At 39.6% G+C, this 26,536-nt stretch overlaps 1 protein-coding gene across 7 annotated transcripts in view; it reads right to left on the bottom strand.

Moving 5' to 3' along the window:
- The window catches only part of ATP2B2 (ATPase plasma membrane Ca2+ transporting 2), a 327,087-nt gene that overhangs the window by 11,162 nt on the left and 289,389 nt on the right, over window positions 1–26,536 (bottom strand). For 4 of the 7 annotated variants that reach the window (XM_065408374.1, XM_065408376.1, XM_065408378.1 and 1 more), the window contains 4 exons: window positions 24,696–24,909; window positions 20,834–21,045; window positions 15,950–16,057; window positions 10,821–11,003 (listed from right to left, as the gene is read on the bottom strand). In XM_065408374.1, coding sequence (XP_065264446.1) covers window positions 10,821–11,003; window positions 15,950–16,057; window positions 20,834–21,045; window positions 24,696–24,909 — 717 coding nt within the window. Of the gene's footprint in view, window positions 1–3,415; window positions 3,503–10,820; window positions 11,004–15,949; window positions 16,058–20,833; window positions 21,046–24,695; window positions 24,910–26,536 lie in introns of all 7 variants that reach the window. The other 3 variants (XM_065408373.1, XM_065408372.1, XM_065408377.1) reach the window with 1 other exon arrangement.

The following is a 26,536-nucleotide window of genomic DNA, read 5'->3' as shown; positions in this document are numbered from 1 at the left end:
ACCTATATCATCATGCTTAAATTTTCAAAGTTTTTAGATTTCTAAATTTTGGAGACCCCAAAGTGACATCTATAAAGGATCTGATTTCCAGTGAGTGCTTTAAGGCATCTCATGTTGGCCACCCAAAATCACCAATAACATTTTAAAATGTAGACCTAAATGCCATGATAAATTGAGCTGCATTAATGGATGGACGGTCCGCCCACGGCTACAACTTCAATACATTTATGTTAAACAGGTGGTTTTTACACTCCCAGGGAACTTAACATGTGTCATCCTTACTGAATGTCACAGAAAACATTCTCAAAGAGATTCCCAGAAATTAAAAAAATTGGAAGTTCATCTAAAAATAAACAAAATACCCCCAATACAAAAGTAAGTACTGGGTATTAAGCCTCTCTCAGACTCAGTTATGCCTTTTATAAAGCTATAGCTACAGAACACCCTTAAACATTCCAGTGTCCTAGATGGTTAAAATATGTTACTTCTCAGAGACTGAGGTACCATTTATCCAACCAAAGGAAGAAAGGATTAATTGTTTAATTATTTATATTTTAATTTACCCTAGGTAGTCAGTGTGATGGAGGGCAGTCCTGGAACATCACACTAAGAACCAAGAGATTGGGGGCTTGCAAGGAAAAGCAAGCAAAACATAGGGTATGTGCTGTGGGAGATACACCTTCCTGCTGAACATTCGCTTTATTCTCTTTGATTTGTTACGCTTTTTTTTTTTTTTCTAATTTCATTGAGCCTGAATTGGAGAGGGCTTCTGCAAGGGAGGTCAGGGGCTTCACAAGTGCATCAAAAAGTGATCTGGCTTCATGAAGCAAAAATAGTTTTATTCAGTTGCTGAAACTAGCTAATGATCCTGAATATATAAGGCTTTTCATAACCAATACCTAACCAGAGTGCTTCACAAGCAGCACCATCTATTATGACTAAAATATTATTTTAAAAAGCTAATGTAAACAGATACCCTAATTAACTAATAATGCCTTAGCAGTCTACACAAACTACTACCTAAAGACCAGACTCTAGTTGCTCTCTGACATGCAGGTGCACATCCACAGTTACCTTGCAATATCAGCCACTCTGTTATTTTTTCAAATGAATACAACGCTAGCTTCATGGCCCTGGAGGCCAACATACTCTATTTATCCACAGAACGGGTACAATTCAGACAATGACAATCTAAGCTTCTCCATGCTGCCCTGGCAAGGTGCCTCAAGCATGTCCTGATGAGACCTATCTGTAAGTGCAAAGGGTGTGTGTGAGAATTTAGACTCCCTGCCATTCAACCTTTAGTCTCTCTGCTGAGATTGCCAAGAAGAGGAGGGATGAGGACGAATTGCCAATGCTGATTTTATTGGCTCGATTGTTTGAGACCACTGACTATAAGGTGTTGAAACATTTGTGACCCACAGCAGGATAGCTTTATAGTAGCTCTTCTTCTATTTGCCTGAAAGGACCTAGAGGGCTATCACGGGAAATTGTTCATCAGATGAGACGGTTCTTGTATTCTGTTCCCCATCCTGTTCAACATAGATGCGTGTTGGTTAGGGAGATTAGTAACTAGACCCTGGATGAAGCACCTTCAGTGTGTTGGCAATATTCAGCTCTATGTCTCCATCTCTACGGCTGATGCAGTGGAACAGATGAGCATTTGTTTGAATAGAGCTAGCGGACTAAAGATGAGACATTGGGCTGGGGGAAGCAACTGCAGAAATTGACAAAACTACATCTGCACCCAAGTAAGCGTGCTGCCATTTGTGACACAAATTGGAAATGTAGGAGGCAGGGCCGGTTCCAGCGTTTTTGCCACCCCAAGTGGCGGGGGGGGGGGGGGAAGCCATGATCAGCGGCAGCTCTACTGCCGCCACTTCATTATTCGGCAGCGGGTCCTTCCCTCCAAGAGGGACTGTGGGACTTGCCGCCGAAGAGGCGGATGTGCTGCCCCTTGCCGTTGGCCGCCCCAAACAGCTGGAGCTGGCCCTGGTAGGAGGTAGTTTACCCCGAAATCAGCTACTGCATACAAGGGTAGCAGTCTCAGCCAACAACACTCCTTTTTATCTGTGTGTTGTGAGGCAACTATTCCTTTTGGACACAGATCTTACTGCACTTCTCCATGCCCCTGTCACTTCAAGATTAGGCAACTAATCCACTCTATGTCTTGAGACCACTCAGAAATTGAAGCTGGTGTAGAATGTGGCTGCCTATTTATTGAGAGCACATACAAGCTTGCTCTGGAATCTTCATGGGTTACTCTGAGCTTCTGGGTGAAATCAAGTTGCTAGTTTTGACCCTTCAAAGCCTTAAATGCTTACCTAAGATTGCATCACTCCTATATTACTACAGATGAGATCACCAGAGGCACTCAAGTTTGAACCCTTCTATAAATAAGGGGGAAAGGTGTTTTGTTGTTTTTTTTCTTGTGGGGGCTCATGGCTTTGGAATTTACTTCCTTCTTTGATCTGCCAGCATGTAGATTTATTAAATAGTCAGACATGCTGCTAGGCCCAACTTTTCTCTCAGGCATTCAGGAAGAAGACTGACAAAGGGGAATTTTTAAAATATTTCTTTGGAGGTTTATTTTCTATTCAGAACACTGCAGGAATGGTGCTTTAAGGCAGGATGAGACTAATTTTAAGCACTGTAAGGGCAACCAGACTACGTGATCGGTGCCTATTGCATGTGGTTGTAAATATAACAAAAAAACAGAGTGATAGTGCCAGCTTGTAAGGGTGGGGTTTGATTCATGTGGAAAGCTGCTCTTCACTAAGAAATGAACTAAGAACGTAACTGAATTAATTTGTAAAATAGGCATTGATGCGCACCTGAATTGCTGACAATAGAATCATTCCCTAAATATTTAAATATTCTTTTTAATGCTTGCTACAATATAAAATGTAGCTTAACACACTTTCTCTTTAAGCAAAAGAGCTGTAATCACGTTTGTTAACATGAGGCAACAACAGAGTGATTTTAAGGAAATCTTTTGTAATACAGATAAATACATCAAACATGATGAGGAAATATGTTAGAGAAAAAATTCAATGTTAGAGAAATCTATGTTACTGCATAGTGGGTGACCAGAAACTGGTATCCTACTGATCTGAATAAGGACCTGTAATAAAAAGGTCAAAGAAGTGTATCTACAATATACAAAGTAATTCAGTTTTAAAGGTGTATTAGTGGTGGAGTTATGTGTTGGTTTTTGCTTTGTTTTGCATAAATTGATAAGTGGGAAAAGGGCAATATAGATAAGTCCTGAATGACTAGTAGGTGAGTTGGCATCTCTGTAGATCTGATGCATTAAGAATACACACTCACGCCCAGCCGCAGCAGCAGATGTGCTGGTAGGAGAGGAAAGAGCATTGGATAACGATACGTGACTAGGGCTAGAAATATTGGTTACATCCTGGTTCTGGCTTGTGACGGAGGACTGTCTCCTTAGAGCCCCCTGAAAGGAAGTGCCACTCTTGAAAGTATTGACTACTTCGATCTGCAACGGAGGAAAGAATGAGACAAGTTGCTTAAGGAATGGACACAGTTGCACAACTGACAGGAATAATAATTAAAAAAATACTCAACCATGCATGCAGTTTTACTTCAGCTGAATGAATCAAAGTCATGAGTGTTCCTTTTAACAAGTGGAAATAAATATGGCCAAATTCTTTCCTGGGGTAAATTGAAGCACCTCCATGGAGGTCAGGGAAGCTGCACCAGTTTACACTAACGCAGGATTTGGACCATAATTTTTGAAATTTAAACCATCCTACATATATGTGCACACCAGTTGACGTACTCGGATGACGTTGGTCGATAACACTTAGTCCTGCCTTGAATGAAGGAGGCTGCACTAGATGACCTCTCAAGGTCCCTTCCAGTCCTACTATTCTATAATAATAATCTACATCTTTTCTACTGAGAATAAATATTACTTGATTACTGCCATCTAGATTTTCTTCCAGAGGGGAAACAAAATTCAGTCACCCAACTCTCTAGTAATAAAGAAATATTAAAAACTATTCAAAATAATTGGATTTGCTTTTTCAATTTAGAAATTTCAAGGTTGCTAACATAGTAGCTCAATATAACTACAAGATGCTTTATTTATTCTGAATTGCATTATTATTAATGAAGAATCATTAATATTAGGCACAATGATCAAGAATGATTGTATTTTGTAATTGCTGATTAGAAAATAATTCTCTGAAGCAGAATGTTTTTATTTTCGGTGCAGAGCAGATAGGAATTACTCAGAAAATAAAGTTAAGCTACTTTTGAACTACTAATTACTTGTGTTTCACATTGCAATGTTGTATTTTAAATTACCGGGAAATATAGATATGTTCCCATATGCGCTGCAATACTGCCTGTCAATATTACACATTGTACGCTTTATGAATACTCTTATTGTTGGCCTCAGAGGACAAGCTGATGAAATGTTTAACATTTTATACAGTCGAATTTTCCTTTTCCCTCATGTTTTATATTAGAATACAACTGCTTTTAGATGTGAAATCTGGTGACAAATACAGTCTTGTACTTTGCAAGCATTTGTGTCATTAATATAGAGAAGTTTGCAGCAAGGAACTTCCTAATTAGTTTAACCTACAAAAGAGTGAGCTCTGAGTTTAGAGGGTTTAATCTCCCTCTGACAGCTGATGATAATGAAGGATGAATATTAGAGACAAAGCCCTTTTAGGAATAATGCACCAAATTCTCCTTTCAGTTACACCAGTATAACCACAATGCAATGGGGTATACACTGGTATACATGAAAAGAGAATTCATCCCATCACTTCTTTAAAGATGCTGTCATCCCTAGTTTTATATTCCTGAGTCTCCAATTTCCAGGGACTCCCAAAGCTAGAGTCATGACAGCTGCTCCCACACACACATTGGCATGTGTTTTGTCAACCAGTTTTCAGAAAAAAGTATCGTTGTTTTAAATCTCATTTTAACATGCAGCATTTTCTTTTTGCCATTTGCTGATAAAATATCTACAAGATTGTTTTAACCAAAATTAACTCAGTCTGATGTTCTTCTTCCTGTCCAGAGAGAACTCCATGATTTAGGTAAATCAATAATACCATTGTAAAAACAGTTTAAAACAATTATAAACAAAAAACCTATTGTATTTTTTTCAAACCCAAAGAACAAACCCATTTTCACTCCAAAGAACAAAAAATATCATTGACACTGGAATCCTAATTTAGAAATAGCTTCATCCTCTTCAGCTCGCTTAGGGAGATAGTTGTTTGTTTATGGTTTCTAGTGTCACTTTTTACAAGTGGTTTTGAGATGGACATTCCATATATAAACATACAGATCTTATGTAATACAGAGAAATAAAGGTTTTTGGTGGAATATCATTGTGTTATAAGTGCAGCACAATATGCATTTCCATATGCAAACAACAAACAGTTATGTTTTCCCATATGAATCTGTGTAATAGAGTTAGCCAGGTGTTAGCATGGAATTAAAATGTATAAACTTTCTATTAGCTCTTAAAAACTCTGTATTAAGCAAACACAAATCAAGGCATTTTGCTGTGCATATTTTCTTCTGCAGGCAGATTCTGGATTGTAAGCCTGATACAAATAGCAAAGTTATAGAATAGGGCATCCGGTGAACCAGTGAGTGGAGAATGGCTGTGAGTGAGTCATTAGCTACAGTACATATTGGCATCTGAAAACCAATCTATGGCTCAAAACAACATTAATCACACATTAAGTAACACTGAATAACTTACCTGAAATGTTCATTCTCCAAAGGCAGAATTAAATACAGATCCTGGCTTTCCATGTTGTGACCCAGGGTCATGGAGCACTCTCCAAAAGAGACAATTCAAAATGTTTTAAAGACTCCCTACTGACAGCACAAAGTGTATGCCATTGGGGAAGATATCAATGGTAAATTCTAAACCTTCAGATGCCAGTTTCTTTAAACATGCCTGCAATGAGCCTACATAATAAGCCGAAAAGAAGATCTCCAGTATAAACACAGGTGGAAAGATGAGGGCAGATCTGTATTTAATATTGTCTCCAGAGAACAAGAATTACAGGTATGTAATTTGCTCTTTCTCCTAAGGAAAGTAACTAAATACAGATCTTTTTGTGGAATCTACAGACAGGAACATCTAACAGATGACTACCCCTGCAGAATTCCAAAGGCTGACATATGTGGTCATGTCCTACCTGAAGTCAATAAGGACTACATGAAATGCAAAACAGGGAGGAATTTGGTCCAGAATGCTTATGGCAAAAAGAGGAAACAACCAAGAATGGAGAGTTACTGTTAAAAAAGTGAGTACATTTCTATCAAGATGCAAAATACTCGACATTGTTAGAGCAAATGAAACCGCTAAAAAACAGAAAGGTAAGCGTAAGTCACATCACGTTTGTATTGTCTTATTTTGTATCCATTCAGTGTTCTCTTTTTAAAACCAAATTCACAGGAGTTGTCTTTGTGAGCTGCACACAATTAATAAAAATATTAAAAAAGCAGGTTGAAAGACTTCCACTCTGGAACAGCCCTCACAGGACTGATAAGCCAAGCTTTTGTGTTCTTATATTTACAATGGAGTACCTTTTCAGCATGGGAATTTAAGCTGGGATGCTGTCATGAATGTTAATGGGTCTCAGGTAGCTGCATCTCTCTGCCAATCAGTGCTTATGGAATTTTGCATAATAAAAGAACATTTTGGCCTTTATGTAGTTACTTTAAGATAATTTCCCTGAGCCTTGCTACCATATCTCTTACACAAAAGAATTCACAATAGCCTTCCAGAGAGCTAAATAAATAACAAGGACAGTATTTATATTGTACATCATTCCTAGAGACGTCGACTGTCCAAATGTCAAAATAAAAAAAAAGTCAGCTAGGTAATCTAAAAGTTTTATTCTGCCTTGAATAAGAACAATCCTGTAGGTTCTACTCAAGTTAGGACCTTGTAAATTTTTGAATTTCTAGTTTATGTTTGGTATAAAATGCTCTGATGGAATGACGTAAGATGAGATGGGCAAACTTATTTTGCTTAAATTTCAAAACCACTTGGAAAGTTTGACTTTCATGCTACTGGATTTGCATTGGCCCTAGGAGAAACTGAAAAAACCCAGAAAGTATGAGAATAAGTCTAATGAAAAATGCTGTATACATCCCTTATTCAGATCTGTAATGGCATCTACTTGTTCCAAAACAAGCTTTTTTAGGGGTGGGTTGAACTCTTCTATCCTTAATGTATAGCACAGGCTCCCCTCTAACTAGAAAAATGTGGATTTTTTAAATGTTTTTATTTATTTATAAGCTTTCCTGTGGCAATCACCATATCATATGAGCATTTTAAACTTGGTTGACATTTATTCTCAAAATGCCCTTGTTTGGTAGGAAGTATTACTGTATCACCCCTAGAAAAATTAAACATTGACTTGACTTATGAGACAGGAAAAAATGGTACAGACTCCCAGCTTTGGGAACCTGAAAAATAGTTTTAGAGGTTTGGAAAACCTCAGAATCCACAATTTTTGTCCATCCTTAAGTGTGAGAGAACTACAGAAGAACTTTCTCATAAATTATGTTTTAATTATATTTTTTATCTGACTTGACTTGGATTTTCTACCCTGCAATTTGTCTGAAGACAGACTATTTTAGCTTTTAGGAGGTCATTAAGGCTGCTGCTGCTGTCTGATCAATCCTGTCTTAACTCCATCAGTTCGTCAGAATTAAGATTTCCTGCATTCACATGAGTTGTAAAAGACACTACAAAAATATTGCTGAATTATAGATATAGGTGAAAAAACTGTTTTTATGGAAGTTCATAATACTACCTTTTCTTTATGAAATCTTATGTAGCTACAGTGGGTCACTTATGAGAGCTTATATGGTATTCATTTTATGATCCAACTACCCCATTGGGAGAATATATCCATTCACAGATAAGTATTCCAATACAAAGGCTAAAAAGCTTAGTGAACATAAGTAGTGAAGACAAGGTCAAGTGCACATAGCCAGACTCCTTAACTTAGATTCTTCCTTTCTTTTAAAACAAATTATTTGAGATCTTTGCAAGTATGAACTAGAGATGCCCCTGACTTTTCGGTATGAGGAAGCAACAATAAAATTGTTTCCCTTTTGCCCAGGTTTGAATGCTCTATTTTCAGAGAAAGAAATATCTTAGCACTGATGTCTCTAACATGAGTTTGGATGAATATTCTTTGGAGCGATGCAACTAAGTCGTCTGCCAGTTATCTGGAAAAAAAAATTGGATTCATTGGGAACCTTCTTGGGACTTATAAAGCTTTGTTTGTGCATGTGATGTGATTACCTGTCCAGTAACGACTGGACAGAAAATAACCAAAAATGTATTTCACATTGAACACAGAACAAGTGTCAGATGGTGGAAAGTAGCCTGATCCAGATTTGAACCAGCATTCTAGTGGTGAAAGATTCTACATCCATTCCCAATCTCATTGCCATCCTCTTTATATATAAAAGGATTAGATGCTCTACCTTCTTCTTCTGCATCTCCAGAAGTGCATTAGACATCAGAGGATTCCTGCAAATCCTCCAGCTCCACAAGGATGCTAGAGACATCCTCATCTTCTTCCATCAACTCTTCTTTAGATGGCTTCCTGGGAAATGCAGTACAAGCGTATGAATTCATTTGGATGGGGCACAAAAACTTGGTGCATCAAAATGCACCAAATTCAAGGTAACAGAGGCCAACAATGGGTCTTGCACTAATTTGACTTGCATAGTGAAATGAGAAACTCTCCAAGGGACATCTTGTGATTGCATTTTGAGCCCTTTTTTTTTAATGTGTTGGCCCATTTCCTTTCTCCAATATCATTCCACAGATATCAAATAAACGTAAAATCAGAGTCACTGAATAAACAAAATAAGGGGGAGGGAAAAAAAATCACAAAAACCTACTGGTAGGAAAGGAAACAATATATCCTACCAAAGATAGTTCTACAACTAAAAGTAGAAAAGATACTAAGTAGATGGGGGTTAGCAAGAAAACACAATTAATGTTTATTTTGTTTTAAATAGGGAACAAGAAGAATAATTTATCCATGGATTATGAAGGCAAAGATATATAGAACTACAAGATACCTCTCAAACTAGAAGGGGAACTGAAAGGGTGTAATTCGCTTTTTGTTGTTGTTTAAACTCACCACAACCAGAAAGACATCCTGACAGAAATGCCAACAGACAACACTCCTCCTACAGCCACCAGGAAGAAAATAATGCACGTTTAGAGAATAACTCTTGCAATCTATAGACCTCACCTGGGCACACGTTTGTCACTCTTATCTGGAGGGTCCTTGTAACAGTTTGGATTTTCTCTCTTGATGAGTGCTCCTGAGTCAAGGTACTCTGGACACAGAATCCCAAGGCTGGGGATCTGCATTTAATTACTTACCTTGGGAGCTTTGGGATTTAACCTGATCCTTAATCTCTGTAGCAGCAATTGCCACCTTTATTTTTCTGTTTTCCCACAACAGCAACACAATACTGTCACTGCAGAGACCTGATGCACCAGACATTACTCCTTGCACCTACTAATTCCCTTCTTCCTAAAAATATAACCATTTATCTTTCTTCAGAAAGGTTTGTTAATGTTTAAAATGGAAAAAGGGGAAAGCACTGTCTTAACATAAAGCAAATATCTACATTTCAAAAAGCTCAACAAAAGCATCTCAGATGAAAATTCCATTTAAGATCCCTTAAACTAGAAAAAAGTGTTCTTAATTATTTGCATATTTTCCTTTAAAGCCCTGTATAAACTGACCAAGCTGATATAATGGGGATCACATACTTGTCTTTTCAAAGCTGCTCTCTGTTGTTGTTGAGACTATGTCAACATGCTATTTTGTTGCAATGAAAATGGCCATGTATGTTGCTAAGAAAAAAATATGGATCCTGCCTTAAGACAAATGTTATTTGCTTATGGCCATATTACTTAGTAAATTGGTCTACTTTGCATATTTAGGGTGTCAGTATACATATAAACTTAATTTCCTCTATGCACAGAAGTAATTTCCATGTATATTTCTGCATATTTAGTGAAACATTTCTAAAATATGTAAATGATATATTAAAGTTCATAAATAACAGTAAATAAATACATCTCAACTTTTTGATGGATGTTTTAACTTCTTGTTACTTAAAATAAATACAAGATTACATTTTTCGTGAGTGACAGGCAAAGCTGTACATTCCAATTCAGCTAAAAATACATGTCTGAATATTCTGCTGCAAAAAAAGATTTTAAGGTTTTTGCTGAACAGAAAGGGGATTTATATTTTATCAGAATCAAACCTTCTACTTTACCAATGCCACAATCAATTTAAGTTGTTTTATTATTACAGAAGTAGAGGCCACAAACATAAATCTGAATCAGTGAAAAGCCTACATTTTCCAACAGAATATTTTTTTTTAAAGAATTTGCATAATATTTTTGCTCACTAATATAACAGTTAAAATTCTAAAATAGGAATATTTTACTTTCTTTGTCAGTTGCTATACCTGTGAAATAGAAAATTCATATCAGCTCTCAGTCTTCAAGGAAAACCATTCTTAGGTCTCTAATTTTATTCATATGTTACTGTTTTGCAACTAAACCGTTTTGAGTTTCTCTGATTTACTATTTTATTAATTGTTGATTAGGAAATGGAAGTGTAGTTACTGGGGTACCTTCCTTTCCATCTCACGCATTCTTTATATGGCTCTACTCTGCGGCATTATCTTTTCTGAATGGAAAATCCAGTATATAGTTTTCCAGAGATTCTACATCTGTCCTTTTAACATACCTGAGTTTGGATTCTGTTGAGCCCTCTGAACCAGAGAATTTGTCCACGTCGAAGTTCTCTCTCTGCATGGTCAATTTCTTCAACATCTTCATTCAGGTCTTCTTCAGGTACTTCCTCTTTTTCAGTGAGCCGCCCTGCTTCCTTTAAAAACTTTAGCCTACTTGTTGGGATGGTTGCAATGACCTGAAAAATCACATAACAAAAGGGTGCTGAAAATGTAAGACGTATTTATCAGTGATATTATCATAATCTACTCATTGCAATGAAAAATACAAGATTTTTCAGTAAGACTTGTAATCCTCCAGAAATGCCAGGATAAACATGTTTATAATAGTGCTTTATATTTATACAGCTTCTTTCAGCCCAGGGCACTTTACATGTTTATTGATATGCAAACTATGGGCAGAGGACAAAGATCATCGTCCAGCTATGTTGGAAAAGGATAGGACACACTGGATGTGGTTTAATTAGGCTGCAACTTTATTCTTAAATGTCTGGGAGATAAGTGTACAGTGCAGGTGATTCCATAATCATTTCAATAACTACCGGGGAATCTTCCATCAGCCCTCCCTCTTACCCATCCTGGTCCCCAGCCAACCTGCTGCTGTGACCTCACCATCCTTCCTACCCCCTTGAATGAGGGTGGGAAGGGGGGGCATTTGGCTCCTTGCAGTACCAGTCATAGAAGCCCCAAACACTCTGTTTCAGCTCCTTTAAAGAATACCTCCTTTAAATCCTTTACCAGTCAATCCATTTTATCTGCTCACAGTATCCCCTCCCTATGGAGTACCTGCACTGGACACCCACCCCACATTTACATAATGAGTTGTGGCATCACAGCCTAATTCGCATTTCATCTTTGCCCCAACTAAGCCCCCCAGAACCTGCTGTGGAGAAGGAGAAAAAAACCCAATTCACCTTGGCCAATCTAGTGGTGAGGGAAAAATTCCTTCCCAGCACCCCCCGAGAAAGGTGTGACTAGCACAACGCCCCACCCACACTTCCTTGCAGCATCTGTTTCTAGAAGGTGACCATCCAACTTACCTTGGTTATCTAGTAAGGTCTGAGGCTTCACAGAGCAAGGTGGCAAGGGTAACATTTTCTAGAAGTAAGGCACTATTATCTAGTTTTAACACTTCAAAAACCCTTTCCATGATTTCATATCAGCTTGCTGTCTAAAAACAGCGAATGGCAGTCACAGATGTTGCACCTAACTGCCCACTGCTGTGGTCACTGGAACTTCTAGTTGGTCTCTATTTTCCATTTAGACTAACTCATTATGTCATTTTTACTGACGCCCCCGCTTTGTTCTGCTGCAGAAGTGGCACCTGGAGGGTTTTCAGGCTATTCTGATAAATTTAAAGGTTTTCAAATAGTGTAGTTATACAACATTTTAACAACATTATTTTAAACATGTATTGCTGAGAATTACCCTGTCTCTGGCCAAGCTTTCTTGGATAGTAATCTTCTCTTTATTTTGATTTCTGCTTTCAGACTGAATTGAAATATGGATGCATGGGTATTTAAGCCAAGGCATGTCACCTGAAAAAGCTAAATATTGAAAATAAGTCATCCTACAGAGTTAAATGTCAAACCCATTTAGAATGAAAGTGCTTCAGTGTTCGTGCTCTGTTCCTGTTTCAGTAGGAGGTGATTAAGTCCTAAAGGTTGAGATGCATGAAAAACAGGGCCTGCCTGAGAAGGGAAAAAAATCATAACTAGGACAATCCTTTGCAGATGCCAAACTTTAGTCTAAAGATGGGATGCCTGCGCTGTGGGAAGCTTTGGCAGCTGAGAAGGTTGCTGGCTGGATGCTGAAGGGTATCTCAAGTTTGTGACCATGACCTCCCCAGAGATATGTTGCAGGGTCCAGTTCTTCTTTGCTGCTGGATCCTGGGACTCCAGACTCAGTTTCTGGGTACTGTGGCATGCAATGCTGCCAAGGACACATCAAGCCACAGCGTATGCCTGGCTGAATAGGATCTGAAAACGGAAGTACCAAAGCCACACAACTGGATGTGTAAAACCGATCTTTAAAGGAAGGAAATTGCCAGAGGTCTGGGGACTCGAGAAATGGGATAAGGTAGAGGCAAAGAGTTGTAGGAAGGTAGGTGGGGAATGGAACAAAATGTTTGTGGGGGTTTGTGTCCCCCCTGCAGGTTTCGGTGTGGCAGTGGTAGGGAGAGCTTGATGGATATGGAACAGAGATGATGAATGCTTTCAGGAGGAACCTTGCTGGAGATGTTTCTGAGCTGAATGATCCACAACTTTAAAGTCGGAGTTAAAAAAGAAACATGAGGTTGAACTTATTTCTTTTAGGAGTCAGTTTTGCAGCATCTGACTAGACAAACTTGATCTCCCTAATTTCAAGCCCAGGTGAATGTTGCAGGTTTAAAAGTTTGACTTACTGATTCATTTGGCCTCTCTAGGAATTGAGCCACCATAACTTAACAGCTTTCAAAAAGTTACAGTACTCCTATGCTAAATGGATTGTATGGGTTCCATTAAAACTGAAAAGGATGAAGTGATGTTTGGCCTAGCAAGACTGCATTGCATGTATAGAGACAACACTGCTGTATTCTGTAGAGACTCTGTATGACAGGGTGTACAGATCCTTCAGGGCCCAGTGAGTGTCTCCTCTCAGCTGGGATGACACACTCTGCCCACGCTTTGTTGTATTTTTCACTTTGGCAGATCCTCACCGAGCCAGCTCACGGCAGGGTCAGGTCCAGGCCACTAGAGCTGGATTCAGGAAACAAATACCATTTCCCAGGAAACTATGAATTTAACAGTTAGAGCCAAGATTTTCAAAAGTAACTAGTGATTTTGGGAGCCCAACTTGAGACACCTGAAAGGGGCCAAACATTCAGAAAATGCAGAGCACTCACCTTTTGAAAGTAGGGCCATTTCAAAGTGTTTCAAGTTGGTCTCCCAAAAACTGAAGCACCCTAAATCAATCACTTGGTCTAAATTCTCTAGCCAAAAATCCTGACTGGGTGTGGTGGATGCCTGGGGGAGAAACGTTCCTGATGGCTGGGGTGAAGCAAAGGGAATCACGTGTTCTATGCTGAACCTGAATTAAACAGGGCAGGTGAGAAAGGACTTCTCTAGGGGAAGTGGGGAGAGACAAAAAGCTTCCTATTAAAAGGTTGCAGGGAGAGAGGAGAAGCCTTGCCACAGGTCAAAAGGGCTTGGTATCTACTAAATAAAGTATGCATTCATTTTGTTTGTAATAGTCTGTTTACTGGTTGCCCAAATGTTGAGCACTGTTTGTACTTCAGCCCTTGCTTTCTCTCCACACATCTGACACAATAAACTGGTAGTCTGCTAAGTGAAAAAATCAGTGGGCTAAAATCAGTATAGTTTTATATTGAAGTTTTAACTCTACAAATTTAATAAAGTGCCTAACCATTTACAGTGACCTCTGCAACCACTCTCACCTTTGAATGTAAATCAGACAATTGTTAATCTTCAAAGGGTTATGTTGTAATATTTATAAGAATGCACACTGGACAAAATCCAGAAGCAACCCACTGCCCTCTTTTAAATGTTTTAAACCACAAATTAGAACTGAGTGGTTGAATAAATGGCATAATCACCACCACTTTTTTCCCAAAATGAAGATTTTCCAAGCTGCTGAGGACAAGCCATTTCTTACTAATTGCTGTTCAACTAACATTCAGATTTTCCCAACAACTGTGATTCGGTGCCTCCTGGGGGTAATTTCATCAGCAAGATCAAGTAACGATGGCACCCAGCTATGATTGCCAGGAGGCATCTGCTGACACCAGACTGAGTTCTTTTCTTCAAAAATACTTGTGGTCCCACTGCCCAAGGTGTCTTGCTTAATTTTTTTCAGAATACGACAGTCATCCAACCCAGAAGCTCCGTGTCCATGAAGACAGTTCAGCCAGAATCACTTTAATGGGTGTCACAATTAATTAACTAATTGCAGGGGCAATTTTCCTCTCTCTGCTGGAACACATGCCCTTCTCTGGATAATGATAAGCTATCTCTGCCTAAGATTTATTTTTATTCCAGACACAGTAAAATACTTTGGGGGACTTTTGTTTGTTTGGGAGGGTGTGAGCTTTGGAATGCATCAGATTAAACCAACTGGCTGATATTTACAAAATATTTTTAGAAGGAAAATACTCTTGCTTCTCCCTTCAAACACTATCTACAAATTACTTAGATTGGTGGTTGTATGCTGCACCCTTGCCTCCGGACAATAGCTATTCGAGTGATGTCTATGCAATCACTTCCAGACAGCTAATCATAGAATTAATTTATTCTTTTACCTCTAGATTGTTGCAAATGTTTGATGCACTCATCTACATATAATTCTATTAACTCTTGGCACCAAAGGTTGTAGCAGACCTTATTGCTGGCACCTGGATTAAAATGCATCATGAATTATCAGCTGTTCTGAACGCACTGCAGAAAGCCACCATCATTCAGCTGCCAGTTTTCTTCCTCAGCAAGCTGAAGGGATGGGATGGAAAGTACGGGAGCAAGGTCAGCAGTGGGCTACACTAAGTGAGCTGGTGGATCTCAGTCTGATTCAGAGTAGAGAAGAGTCCATGTCACAAAGAGTAATTGGCATTAATTGCAGCATTGCTAGCAATCTCAGCACAGAGAATAAGCATGTGCACTGAACTATTCACCCACCTCTTAGTGTTTGTCATTTTGGAACATATTTAAGTGACATTAGTGGGGACAACGCAGGGAAGCTTATATTATAACTGTCCTTACTACACTTTTCCTGTGACTAGAGGACTACAGTTCTAAGGGCTATAGATCTAGCATCTTTCACAAACAAATTCACTCAGGAAGTACTTAGTCATTGTATTACTGCACACTATTGGAGAAAAAGTCTGAAAATTAACAAAAAGTTAAAAAGAAACATAGTGCTACCTTACTGAAAAACCCCGTATTTTTAAAAGGGTCGTTTATTTCCAGTGTAATGCCAAATATGATCGAGTGAGAGATGGTTGAGCAGCAATCCTACACACCTTCTTATGAATCAAATTACTTTAGGACAAAGTGTTCGCAAAACCAGACCTTCCATCGGTTTGTGAAAACATAATAAATGAGTAGAAAACTATACATTGCTACATGACACTTACCTGACCCCAGACAAGTTCTCCTAGTCCAATAAATACACACCACATCCACTGGTCAAGCTGCAGAGGAGAGCAGCTGAAAGGTTTCCCACCAAACTGCACAATTACTATCTGCAGAGGAAAAATGGGAGGGAGGAAGAAACACTTTATCTCTCTTCTGAAAATATATTTTCCCCACATTTACATGAGCTTTTGCGCTCTCTTTCAGTACACTTGTTTACATCTCACTTTGATTCAGCAAGTACATTGCTGGATGGCACATTTAAGCACACTATAGGCATTTGTTGTTTAGCAGATTTTAGTATGGGGCTGAAGTAGGGAGACCTACATTCTGCTACTTGGCATCTTATGTGTCACTTAGGTGCAAGTCAGCAAAAGTAGCCTCCATTCAAAACACTTTGGGACTCCTTTTCAGAATTGCTGAGCACCTAATCCCTACTGTGGTCAACGGAGGCTTCATATGGCAGGAGTTTAGGACCTCTGGAAAATCATACTTAGGCTATTTTAAATAGGGTGCCCATAAACTGACATATCCTGAATTAGACACCCAGGGAAAAGTATTATTTTAGTTTGGAATTTATATAGTGGAAGAGACCTTTCTCCAGTGTCAACATTTTAATCCATTGCTGCTATGGTTTAGATTAAATCCCAATCAGTTACAGCTCAGTCCGGAATATATTCATTTATCTATAGTCAAACTAGCCTAAAACCATATTAGTTATCGCACAAACTCCTCTAATCAAATGCAACTTGACATTCACATGTTGTATCAAATGACTGATTGACTTCTAGATCATGTAATGTTAATTCTAGCATTTTTTCTTCAATATCTTTCCACTCGGACTGTCTTTTTAACAGCATCCTAGTGATAACTGATATGGTCTGAGGCTAGGGCGGCTGTAAATGAACACATTCAATAGTAATCTGTGAATGATTGATGGAACTGAAATCTAAAACACAGTACCAATGGAAGAAATTGGTAACACTGGACTGGATTAAGGTTTCTTGCATAATATAAAGGTAAAACGAGGTCATTTATGAAAAAGAAATGTTGACTTGCAGGAGAGATTGATCTTGTGGCAAACGTCTCACCATAATCAGATTTCAATTGTGCCATGTGAATGACACAGAATAAACCATTATCTAAATGGCATTTGATATAATGGGATGGAAATGTCTCACAGCACAGTGCTGACCAGGTTCATTCTGACTGATTTAGGAAAAAAAAAATCTTACTTTTCATTAATATGCAACCTTATGAATAGCTTTGCTTGTTTTTAAGTCAGTGTATAATAGTCAGTGCTAGGTACCATAAAAATCTATAAACAAAGACTGTCCCTACACCTCAGAGAACTTACTTTCTTAAGTATAAAATGAGACAATAGGTGGGACAGACATGGGGAGCACACTAAAAACAATGAGTCAAAACTGTGCAGCAGTCAGTGTCACAGATAAATACATATACTAGTATAGTAATGCCAATGACACTACAATATGGGCCAATGCCCTTTCTTCTCCTCATCTCCCTTGGACCTATGTATAAAATAGCTGTTTCCCAGCACAACACCATCCTGATTCCCAGCAAACCACTCCCTGTGACTTCTATCCCACTGTAGCTGGATTCCTCACTTTTCACTTTGAAAATCCGGTCACCCCGATGTTATATTTTTAGGACTATTGCACAGAAAATTGAAATATCAGATGCAGTTCTGCTGTACCCAGCAAATATAGCAAATACACAAGGAGCTACACATGTGTTTTTTTTTTTAACTAAACCACCCATGAAACATAGATCAGACTAGGGATTGGCTCTGTCATACCCATACCACATCCATCCACAAGGACAGGCTGAGCTCCTGGAGATTATAGCAAAAAATGAAACTAATACAGCTGGGCTAGCAACAGCCACCCAATTAAGAACAATATAATTCAGAGCAGCTTTAGTAGGCTTCATTATGCAACATTATAACCCCCCCCCCGAAAAAAATTAAGCTCATATGACCCCCCCTTCCCCTTGTGAAAGTGGACAAATTGGTTGAAAGAATAACCTTATATTACCTAAGGAAAGATTACCTGGCAGAAAGAGACACGGAAAAGCAAGCAGAAGTCAGACTGACTATGCTATGATCCTTCATTTTTCTCAAATACACAGCTCCCACTGGTCTCAGTGGCAGTTGCATGTGAATACAGTGAGCAGAAGTAGGCTCTTGGTTGTGTACAGAGACTAAGGTTTGTATTTATTTTGGAAGAATTTTTGTTAGTGGATGGAGAGGATTGGGAGGAGCAGACAGAATCCAGCACATGAAGTCAGATCTATGAATAGCAACTCCCCTCTCCTCTCAGCCAAAAGCCAGGTATGGAAACGCCTGGGAATGGAAAAAAATCTTCAAGCCCCTTCTATGGCAAGGACTTTAGATTTGGTTGTGAATTAAACCCAAGTAGGCCCAGATTTCTAAGGGTATTTAGTGTTGCTCCACTCAGTGTTGCAAGGCCTAGGTGACTTAGGAGGCTAAGTCCCATTTTCAATCACACACACTGAGGGCTAGACGCACAATGGGATTTAGGTGCCTAAACTGCCACTTTAGTCCCCTTCATCCACAATTTAGATCTTCAAAACTCCTGCTCAGCCGCTGCCTAAAGTTCCTAGGCAACTCAGTATTTCCTGGAGAAGTCCCCGTGGTACCTACATGTCTCCTGATGGGCAAGCCTAGTCCTGATGCACAACTCTTCACATGTGCCTATGTCCCAGTGGGATTCACAACCCAGGCTTTCTCCCACCTACCTCACCTGCAGGGCCCAATCAGAGGCCTGCCCAAAACACAGCTGGTGTGGAGCTGCTGCCCTCTTTTGCTCAAGAGCAAAATACTCCACATGTTTAGAGCATTCACCCAAGATGTGGGAGATCTGGATTCAATTCCCTTCTCTAACTGATGTGGAGCAGGGAGTTGAAGCCAGGTCTCCCCTCTGCCAGGTGAGGGTCCTAAACATCTCCAGGCTATAGAATCACTCTCTGGCCCATTGCATAGTCAATTATTTTTATAAAAGTGGAAATGCTTCAACAGGAGAGATTGAGAGAGACCTAAAATACTTCACAGCCCAGGGGTTAGGGAGATCTCCGGGAATACGGGGGATTAGGTGCCTAAATATCTTTAAATAGCAGGCCCTTAGTGACTTTGTGTAGCTGCAGCATTCCCCACAAAGGGCTTACCAGGTGATGTTTGGCCTAGGACTGTACAGCGGAATGGCTGATGTGGGATTAAAAGAATGACACCAGGGGAAAGAGAAGTTTTCTGCAGTCATAGCCCAGCATGAAATAGATTTGGCTATTAGTGAAGAATACTCTAGGGCAGGGGTCAGCAACCTTTCAGAAGTGGTGTGCCGAGTCTTCATTTATTCACTCTAATTTAAGGTTTTGCGTGCCGGTAATACATTTTAATGTTTTTAGAAGGTCTCTTTCTATAAGTCTATATTATATAACTAAACTATTGTATGTAAGGTAAACAAGGTTTTCAAAATGTTTAAGAAGCGTCATTTAAAATTAAATTAAAATGCTGATCTTACGCCACCAGCCTGCTCAGCTCGCTGCCAGCCTGGGGTTCTGTTCACCTAGGCCGGCAGAGGGCTGATCAGGTCCTGTTGCGGGACCCCAGACCTGGGGGGGGGCGGGGTGTTTCAGGGGTCAGGGCAAAGGGATGGGGGGTGTGTGGGGGGGTTTTCAGAGATCAGGGCAGAGGGCTGGCGGCTGTGGGGGGTGCAGGGCAGAAGGTTGGGTGTGTGTTGGGGTGTGGGGGGTTCAGGGCAGAAGGCTGAGTGTGTGGGGGGTTCAGGGCAGAGGGCTGGGGTGTGTGGGGGGTGCAGGGCAGAGGGATGGGTGTGTGTTGGGGTGGGGTGGGGGTTCAGGGCAGAGGGCTGGGGTGTGGGGGGGTGCAGGGCAAAAGGCTGGGGTGCTCGGCTTGTGGGGGTGCTCCCAGCCCCCTGCCCTGAGCAGCTCACAGCAGGGGGCTGGAAGGGATATGCCCTGTTCCACCCCCTTCCCCCAGGCTCCATCCCTACCTCTCTTTGCGTCCTCTACAGAGCTGTGTGCACGCTGCCACTCTTCCCCCTCCCCCTCACTAGGGCCATCAGCTGATTGGCGCAGGGACAGAGAGGAGGAGGGGCAGGAAAGCACCACACTGGGGGAAGGAACGGGGAAGGGGGGAAGCTTGGCTGCCGCAGAACCAAGCTTCTGCCTCCTGCCCCCGCAGGGGAGAGCAGTGGGCGGGGGGGACGAGTGGGGCTGGGGGCCGGGACCGTGGCAGGGAGCTGCGTGCCACTTAAAATCGGCTCGCGTGCCATGTTTGGCACGCGTGCTGTAGGTTGCCGACCCCTGCTCTAGGGATATCTGATGGACCTCTGGATCCCAGCTGACATGAAGGAAATGGGTCAATGCTTGCACCCATTAACAACAAACCAACTTGTTCATCCCTACTATGGACAATAGTAGTAAATAAGTGTAAAAAGTTATTTGCTACCATTGGTTAATGATAATGCTATTAATAATCTCCATGGAAAATAATGAGACTTCTTGTTTCAACAAATCTGTTACTCATTGTAATTAACCATACTTCTTATAAATCTTAACCATAAGTGCTCTTGTGAAAAAGTAACATACTATACTCTGTTTAGCGTGCTTTTACTAGGTTTGTAAATATTAAGTGTTCTAAATTATCATTACTGATAGAAGCAGTTATTTTGATTAAAGCAGAATAGGTCTGATACAGGATGAATGAGCGTTTGGCTTGATAAGAGACAACCATAGCCACAAAAGCATTTGATTTTCCAAAGAACAAAGACAGAAAAATTGTACATTTCTGATGAATAGTTGCTATTTCTTGCATGAATGATTACCTGTACAGCAAATGTACCCAGTACAATAGTGCAAAATATAGGGTTTCTAAAAATGCCATCAAAAACATTCCTCTCGCCGTGGATTTTGCGTGCGTTGATTTCATTGAATAGCTGCATCATGACGAAGGTATTGAAGATAATGGTGTAGTGCTCAGAAGGAGGAGAGTGGAGTGGTGCATTCCGACCACTGTCAATCTTAAACATTTTTTCACCTTAATGCAAAAAAGAATAAAAAAGTTTGTTTCTGCTATCAAAAATTCAGCCTCGACTTTGTGTTATATTGCCATTCCCGCTCATGGGCTGCCTCCTTGGTCTTGTGTTGTTTTGTTTTTGTTATTTTTTAGCAGCATTGCTTCCACAATTACTACACTGCAGGCATAGTTCCCAACTCAGTGAGCAAAGAAATACAGAATTCCCACTGTGAAGCTTCATAATGTTGACTATTATCTAGTGACTCAATGTACCAGCTCAAATGATTTTTGGTAGGGTTTTTTCTCCCACCAGGTAGGAACGACTCTAAAGAGTCATTTCTTTCATCTCATTTACTCAGAGCTGGAGACTTGTTGACACTGCATTTGCCATTTCTAAAACAATTAGCAGCAACCATCCTTCAACAGTCTCTGCATTATTACTTCCTAATATGCATTATTCTTGACAAGTATTCAAGGATATTAACTAAAAAGAACAGCAGCTACCACCACCCAATTTTAAAATGATTTGTTTTTGTCCATTTGTCTGTTAATCTACTTTGTAAGCACCTAATAGGAGATCATACTATTATTTAGATAACTGAAAATTGATTGTCAATATTAAAAAAGCAACATTTTGTACAGTATGAACAGTAATTGTAGAGGTTACATAACACTTGGAAATACATCTACACACAGGGCCACTTTACTTATTCACTATATGTATACATGTCACAATTCTTAACACATGTATATCTATATATAAAAAGAGACCCTTAGAATAAGGGCAGAACATTAATCTGTATGAGTAAAGAATAGAGATAAAATAAATGTAAAGGGGGAATTTTGCTCTGCAGCAAACTTTAACAAACATTTGTTTATACCAAACATCATTCATTGGACAATATTTTTACGGGCTCTCAGTGGTGTTACTGTTTGAATGAGAGGCTTCCACCTCACAAACAGTTATAGATCTGAGAGAACTGCAGTAAGGTCATATTCTATCAGTAGAGTCATCAGAGAACTGAACTTTGCCTTTGATGTTTGAGCAGCTCCAGTGAAAATCAATGGGAACTGTGCGCATGCATCCAAAGGAAGACTTTGGCCTATAGTCTTTTGACTTAAAAAACGTTGTGATAACATAAATGTAGCATTATAACTTTACTATGGGTGTGATGTTGAAGATAGAGCTGAGACTTTTAAACACAGATTACATGGATATGTATAATCATTACCAAAGACTTCAAACCAAATAATGAAGACCATTATGAAAGGCAAATGGATTTATGCTTAAATCTGATTGAATTTTTTCCTTGACATGATTATCCATAATTAAATCTTCAAAAATTCCATTTCACTGCATTACTTCATTCCAAAAACAGGACCTGCTGCCACCATGGAATAGAAGTAGATAAGGTTGCATCTAAGTTTCCATTGCCCACTCTTCTCCCAAGGCCACTAGAAACATACCAGCTTTAAAATTTGGTAGGTCAGGCCTGGGACCAAGATACAATTTTTCTGTGCAGCAGTTTAACTGAACAGGACAATGGCTTCTAGATTTATGACACTCTAAAAATAGAGGCAATCCGTGTTCAAACACACGTGTAACATATTTATTGCCAACTTATAGCAGCAAAGGGAAAGGAGGAGGAGAGAGAGAAGGAATTTGATTTGCTGAACTCTTGTACAGAAGATCATTGATCAGAGTCCAGTTTAAACAGTTAGCTTATGAATCTGGAACTGTAGATTACTGGCCCTGGGAAACTTAGTATAGCATATCAAATGATTCCTAAGATTTCACTAAAAAAAAGTATCTAGCCCTTTACCTTATCTTTACCAAACTGCTAATCTGATTGTTAGGAAGCTTATTGGAAAGGAAAGAAGCACATTTTCTTTTTACCATGTAGGATACAGCTGAGCCTCCTGAAGCTCCCAAGGGAGCCTACTGCTGCATTTCCTAAGGCTCTCAGGAAATGGGATGGGCTGTACGCCTCCTCAGAAATGTGAAGGGGACTGGAGAGCCTCCTGAGGCTCACTATGTGTGGGGGGCAAAGGTTCTTCTCTCCTGCAGGCCTTCAAGAGGGGTCCTTCTCTCAGCCTTGGGAGGCTCACTGGAGGGCCACCTATAACTCCCATAAAGCATACAGGATGTTTGACTTTCAAATGTACCTATTATGAAGGCTCATGTGCATAGTTTAGATAGTCATAGGCTGACACGCTTATTAGGCTTTCTAGGGGCCATCAGAATCCTCCTGCAAACATTAGGTACTAGTTGAGGGACATCTCCCCTTCCCACCCCAACCTCAGAAACTTATCATATAAGGCTCATTATAGGCCGCTTCTTTGCTTTAACAGGCTTGTCAGCCCCCCAGCATCCAAAATAGGCTCATAGCTGCAGGGAGGAGCCTGGCCCTCCTAAGGCTTGTACATACATGAATGTACATTCATAACAACTTACTAGGGAGTGTATTACATAGCCTGTAATTACAAATTATGTATTACAAAGACATAGATTTCAGGCCATCAACAAATGCCAATTTAACATCAGTTAAAAATTAGACAAGTTCATGGAGGATAGGTCCCTCAATGGCTATTAGCCAGGAAAGTCAGAGATACAACCCCATGCTCTGGGTGTCCATAAGTCTCTAACTGACAGATGCTGGGAGTGGACGACAGGGGATGGATCACTCAATTGCTCTGTTCTGTTCTTTCCCTTTGAAGCATCTGGCATCGGCCACTGTCGGAAGACAGGATACTGGGCTAGACGGACCACTGGTCTGACCCAGTATGGCCATTCTTATGACATATTGTCATGAACACAGTACATGAGCCCCAAGTGTTAATTATTATCGTCAGCCTCTTGAACAAATGCACTAATTGACATAGAGGAAGAGTGGCTATTATTCTTCCTGGGTTATTCCTTGCAATGAAAAACGGTCCTTTTCTCCCCTATATCTCATGTCCCCAAAGACCCCATTCTAGAAGAAAAGCATTCACCATCAGTAAAACCTGAATTAGTGTAAGACCACGGTTAGAGGGCTGAAATAATAAATTAGCCAATTTTTTTTCTTCCAACAGTCACAGGTGTTAAATCCCAGAATGGAGTCTATTGTCTGGTCTAAATAGATTCTAATTACTCGCTCGTTTGTCTAGATTATCCAGACGATAGCATTTATCATGGAAGAACACTGAACAATATTGTCAGTTCCCAAATTGAAGTGGCTTTTTGTACCAGCATAACTTGAATCTGTACATTTCAGATTCAACAGAAATAAAATATTAAGTTTCCTAGTGAAGAGGACAAGGCTTGAAATTTGAGCTTAGAAACAGACTGACCAGTTTGGTTAACACCCATACTGACCTAAACCTTTCCCAATGCCTTGAACCTACACTTTTCTTAATATTCCAAAAAGCTAGATTAAGCAAATCCCACATTTTTACCAAGAAGATATGAAAAGTTCCAGAATGACCCCTTACATCCCATCACCCTCCAGTTGGGGCTGTTCCATCTCCCCTTATCTCTTTTGGTCCCACTGCATGGCTCAACACCTTGGGCATGTCTCGGGTGAGCCCTGACTAAAGCTTAATGCAAATGTTTGGTACTTTGGAATAATCAGTACAGCAAGCTACAGCAGAGACCTAAAGTGAACAAAAATATGTTTTGTTTATCTTACCAACGAAGAGAAGCGTAAAAATGAGAGTTAGCTGGTAGACAGCATGGCCCAGAATGTTCTTCATCATGGTACGTGATATAAGAGGCTTGTTTCTGCCATATGGTCTCCTTAGCAGTAGAGACTCTGTAGGGGGTTCAGTGGCCAGAGCAAGAGAAGCAAAGGTGTCCATAATTAGATTGACCCACAGCATCTGCACAGCTTTCAGTGGAGAGTCCTTAGGAGACAAAATAAAATATAATGTGTTTCTTTCTTTTGGTTTGCTAAAATGATCATTGTCTCCACCATTTCTTCCCTTCACACTCAATGACTTATTGTGCTATTGCGAGGCAGTAATAGCAGAAAGGGTATGGAGCTGAGCAAAGACGAACAATCAGATTTATCGCCAATCATTTCAGCCAGCAGCATTTGCATCCAGACACCTTATTTAGCATCACATTAATCCCATCTGAATAATTTGATTATACAATGTACCATAGCACCTTACCCCATGGATTGTTTTTAAATTGTTTAGAAGTTAGGTTTGGGTGACTACTTATTAAAGACTATCAAAAAATATGTTTTCCTGGGTGGGGGACAGAAAAAAACCTATATTAAAACAATTTAAAATATTATCAAGTTTAATGTGAATTTATATCTAAGTTATGTCTACAATTTGCTGTAGTACACACATTGTGTTGCCTGAAATTGATCAAAATCTTGGAACAATTCAATGTGAGATTTTGATAAATTCAAATTTTATAGTTTATTTTATTTTTAAACACAGAAATAAACTATGTTATACAGCTCAGATGTGAACTGAATGTACTCAACATCCTATTAAAAGCAAGTAGGGAAAGAGAAGATTGATTCATCTACTAAATCACAGGAAGAGTCATTAGGAACTATGAAGCAGAATGTTCATGCTCTTCATCAAAAAATATTCACAGGACACCCAAACATCAGCATTACTACCAAAGTGTTAATAGATTTTGGTAGGATTAGGTATTTATTTTCCAAACTAGATTAGCAACCACTAGAAGGAGCTATTTGCTCATTTAATCCAAGATGGAGACAGCCTAAGGTCACACCATATAAGGCTTTAGATCACATTACAAACAAACCAACCAACAAAAAACCTAATACAGCTCTCAGGTGAAAAGTAAATGACAAAAAGAAATATATATTAAATTGCAGTTTGGCTAATGATCCGTTCTCAGTAACTGTACCTCACTGGACCAATTGTAATGACATGTAATTGTGTTTGCTTCTAAGAGCCATAGCAAGGAAGAAAGAGGTAGATTTTTTTTCTTGGAACACATATGAATAATTCTAGTTCCTGTGCCTTTAGTGTGAATCTGAAATAGATAGCATTAGTGAAATCTATTTTCAGACTCAGAGAGAGAGAGGTACTTTATTCATATCAGGGATGGGTAAGAGAATTCTCAAAAATAATATGAGATAACACTCTGACATTTTATCACATAACAGGGATAACTTACGCAGGGGTTCTCAAACTGGGGGCCGGGACCCCTCAGGGGGTTGGAAGGTTATTACATGGGGGGTCGAGAGCTGTCAGCCTCCACCCCAAAACCACTTCACCTCCAGCATTTATAATAGTGTTAAATATTTTAAAATGTGTTTTTAATTTATAAGGGGGGTCGCACTCAGAGGCTTGCTGTGTGAAAGGAGTCACCAATACAAAAATTTGAGAACCATTGACTTACAGCGTGAAAGTTTGAAGATCACAGTATTGTTGTTATGCGCCATATATTTTTACCATAGTGCATAGGTGAGACAAAGGAGTGTCAGAATAATTTACAGACCAAAATAAATACCATTAAAAACACTTGTTTGAAACCTGC

The sequence above is a fragment of the Emys orbicularis genome, chromosome 7 (assembly GCF_028017835.1).
Source record: "Emys orbicularis isolate rEmyOrb1 chromosome 7, rEmyOrb1.hap1, whole genome shotgun sequence".
NCBI classification, from domain to species: domain Eukaryota; kingdom Metazoa; phylum Chordata; order Testudines; family Emydidae; genus Emys; species Emys orbicularis.
This window is presented reverse-complemented; position numbering and strand designations above follow the sequence as displayed.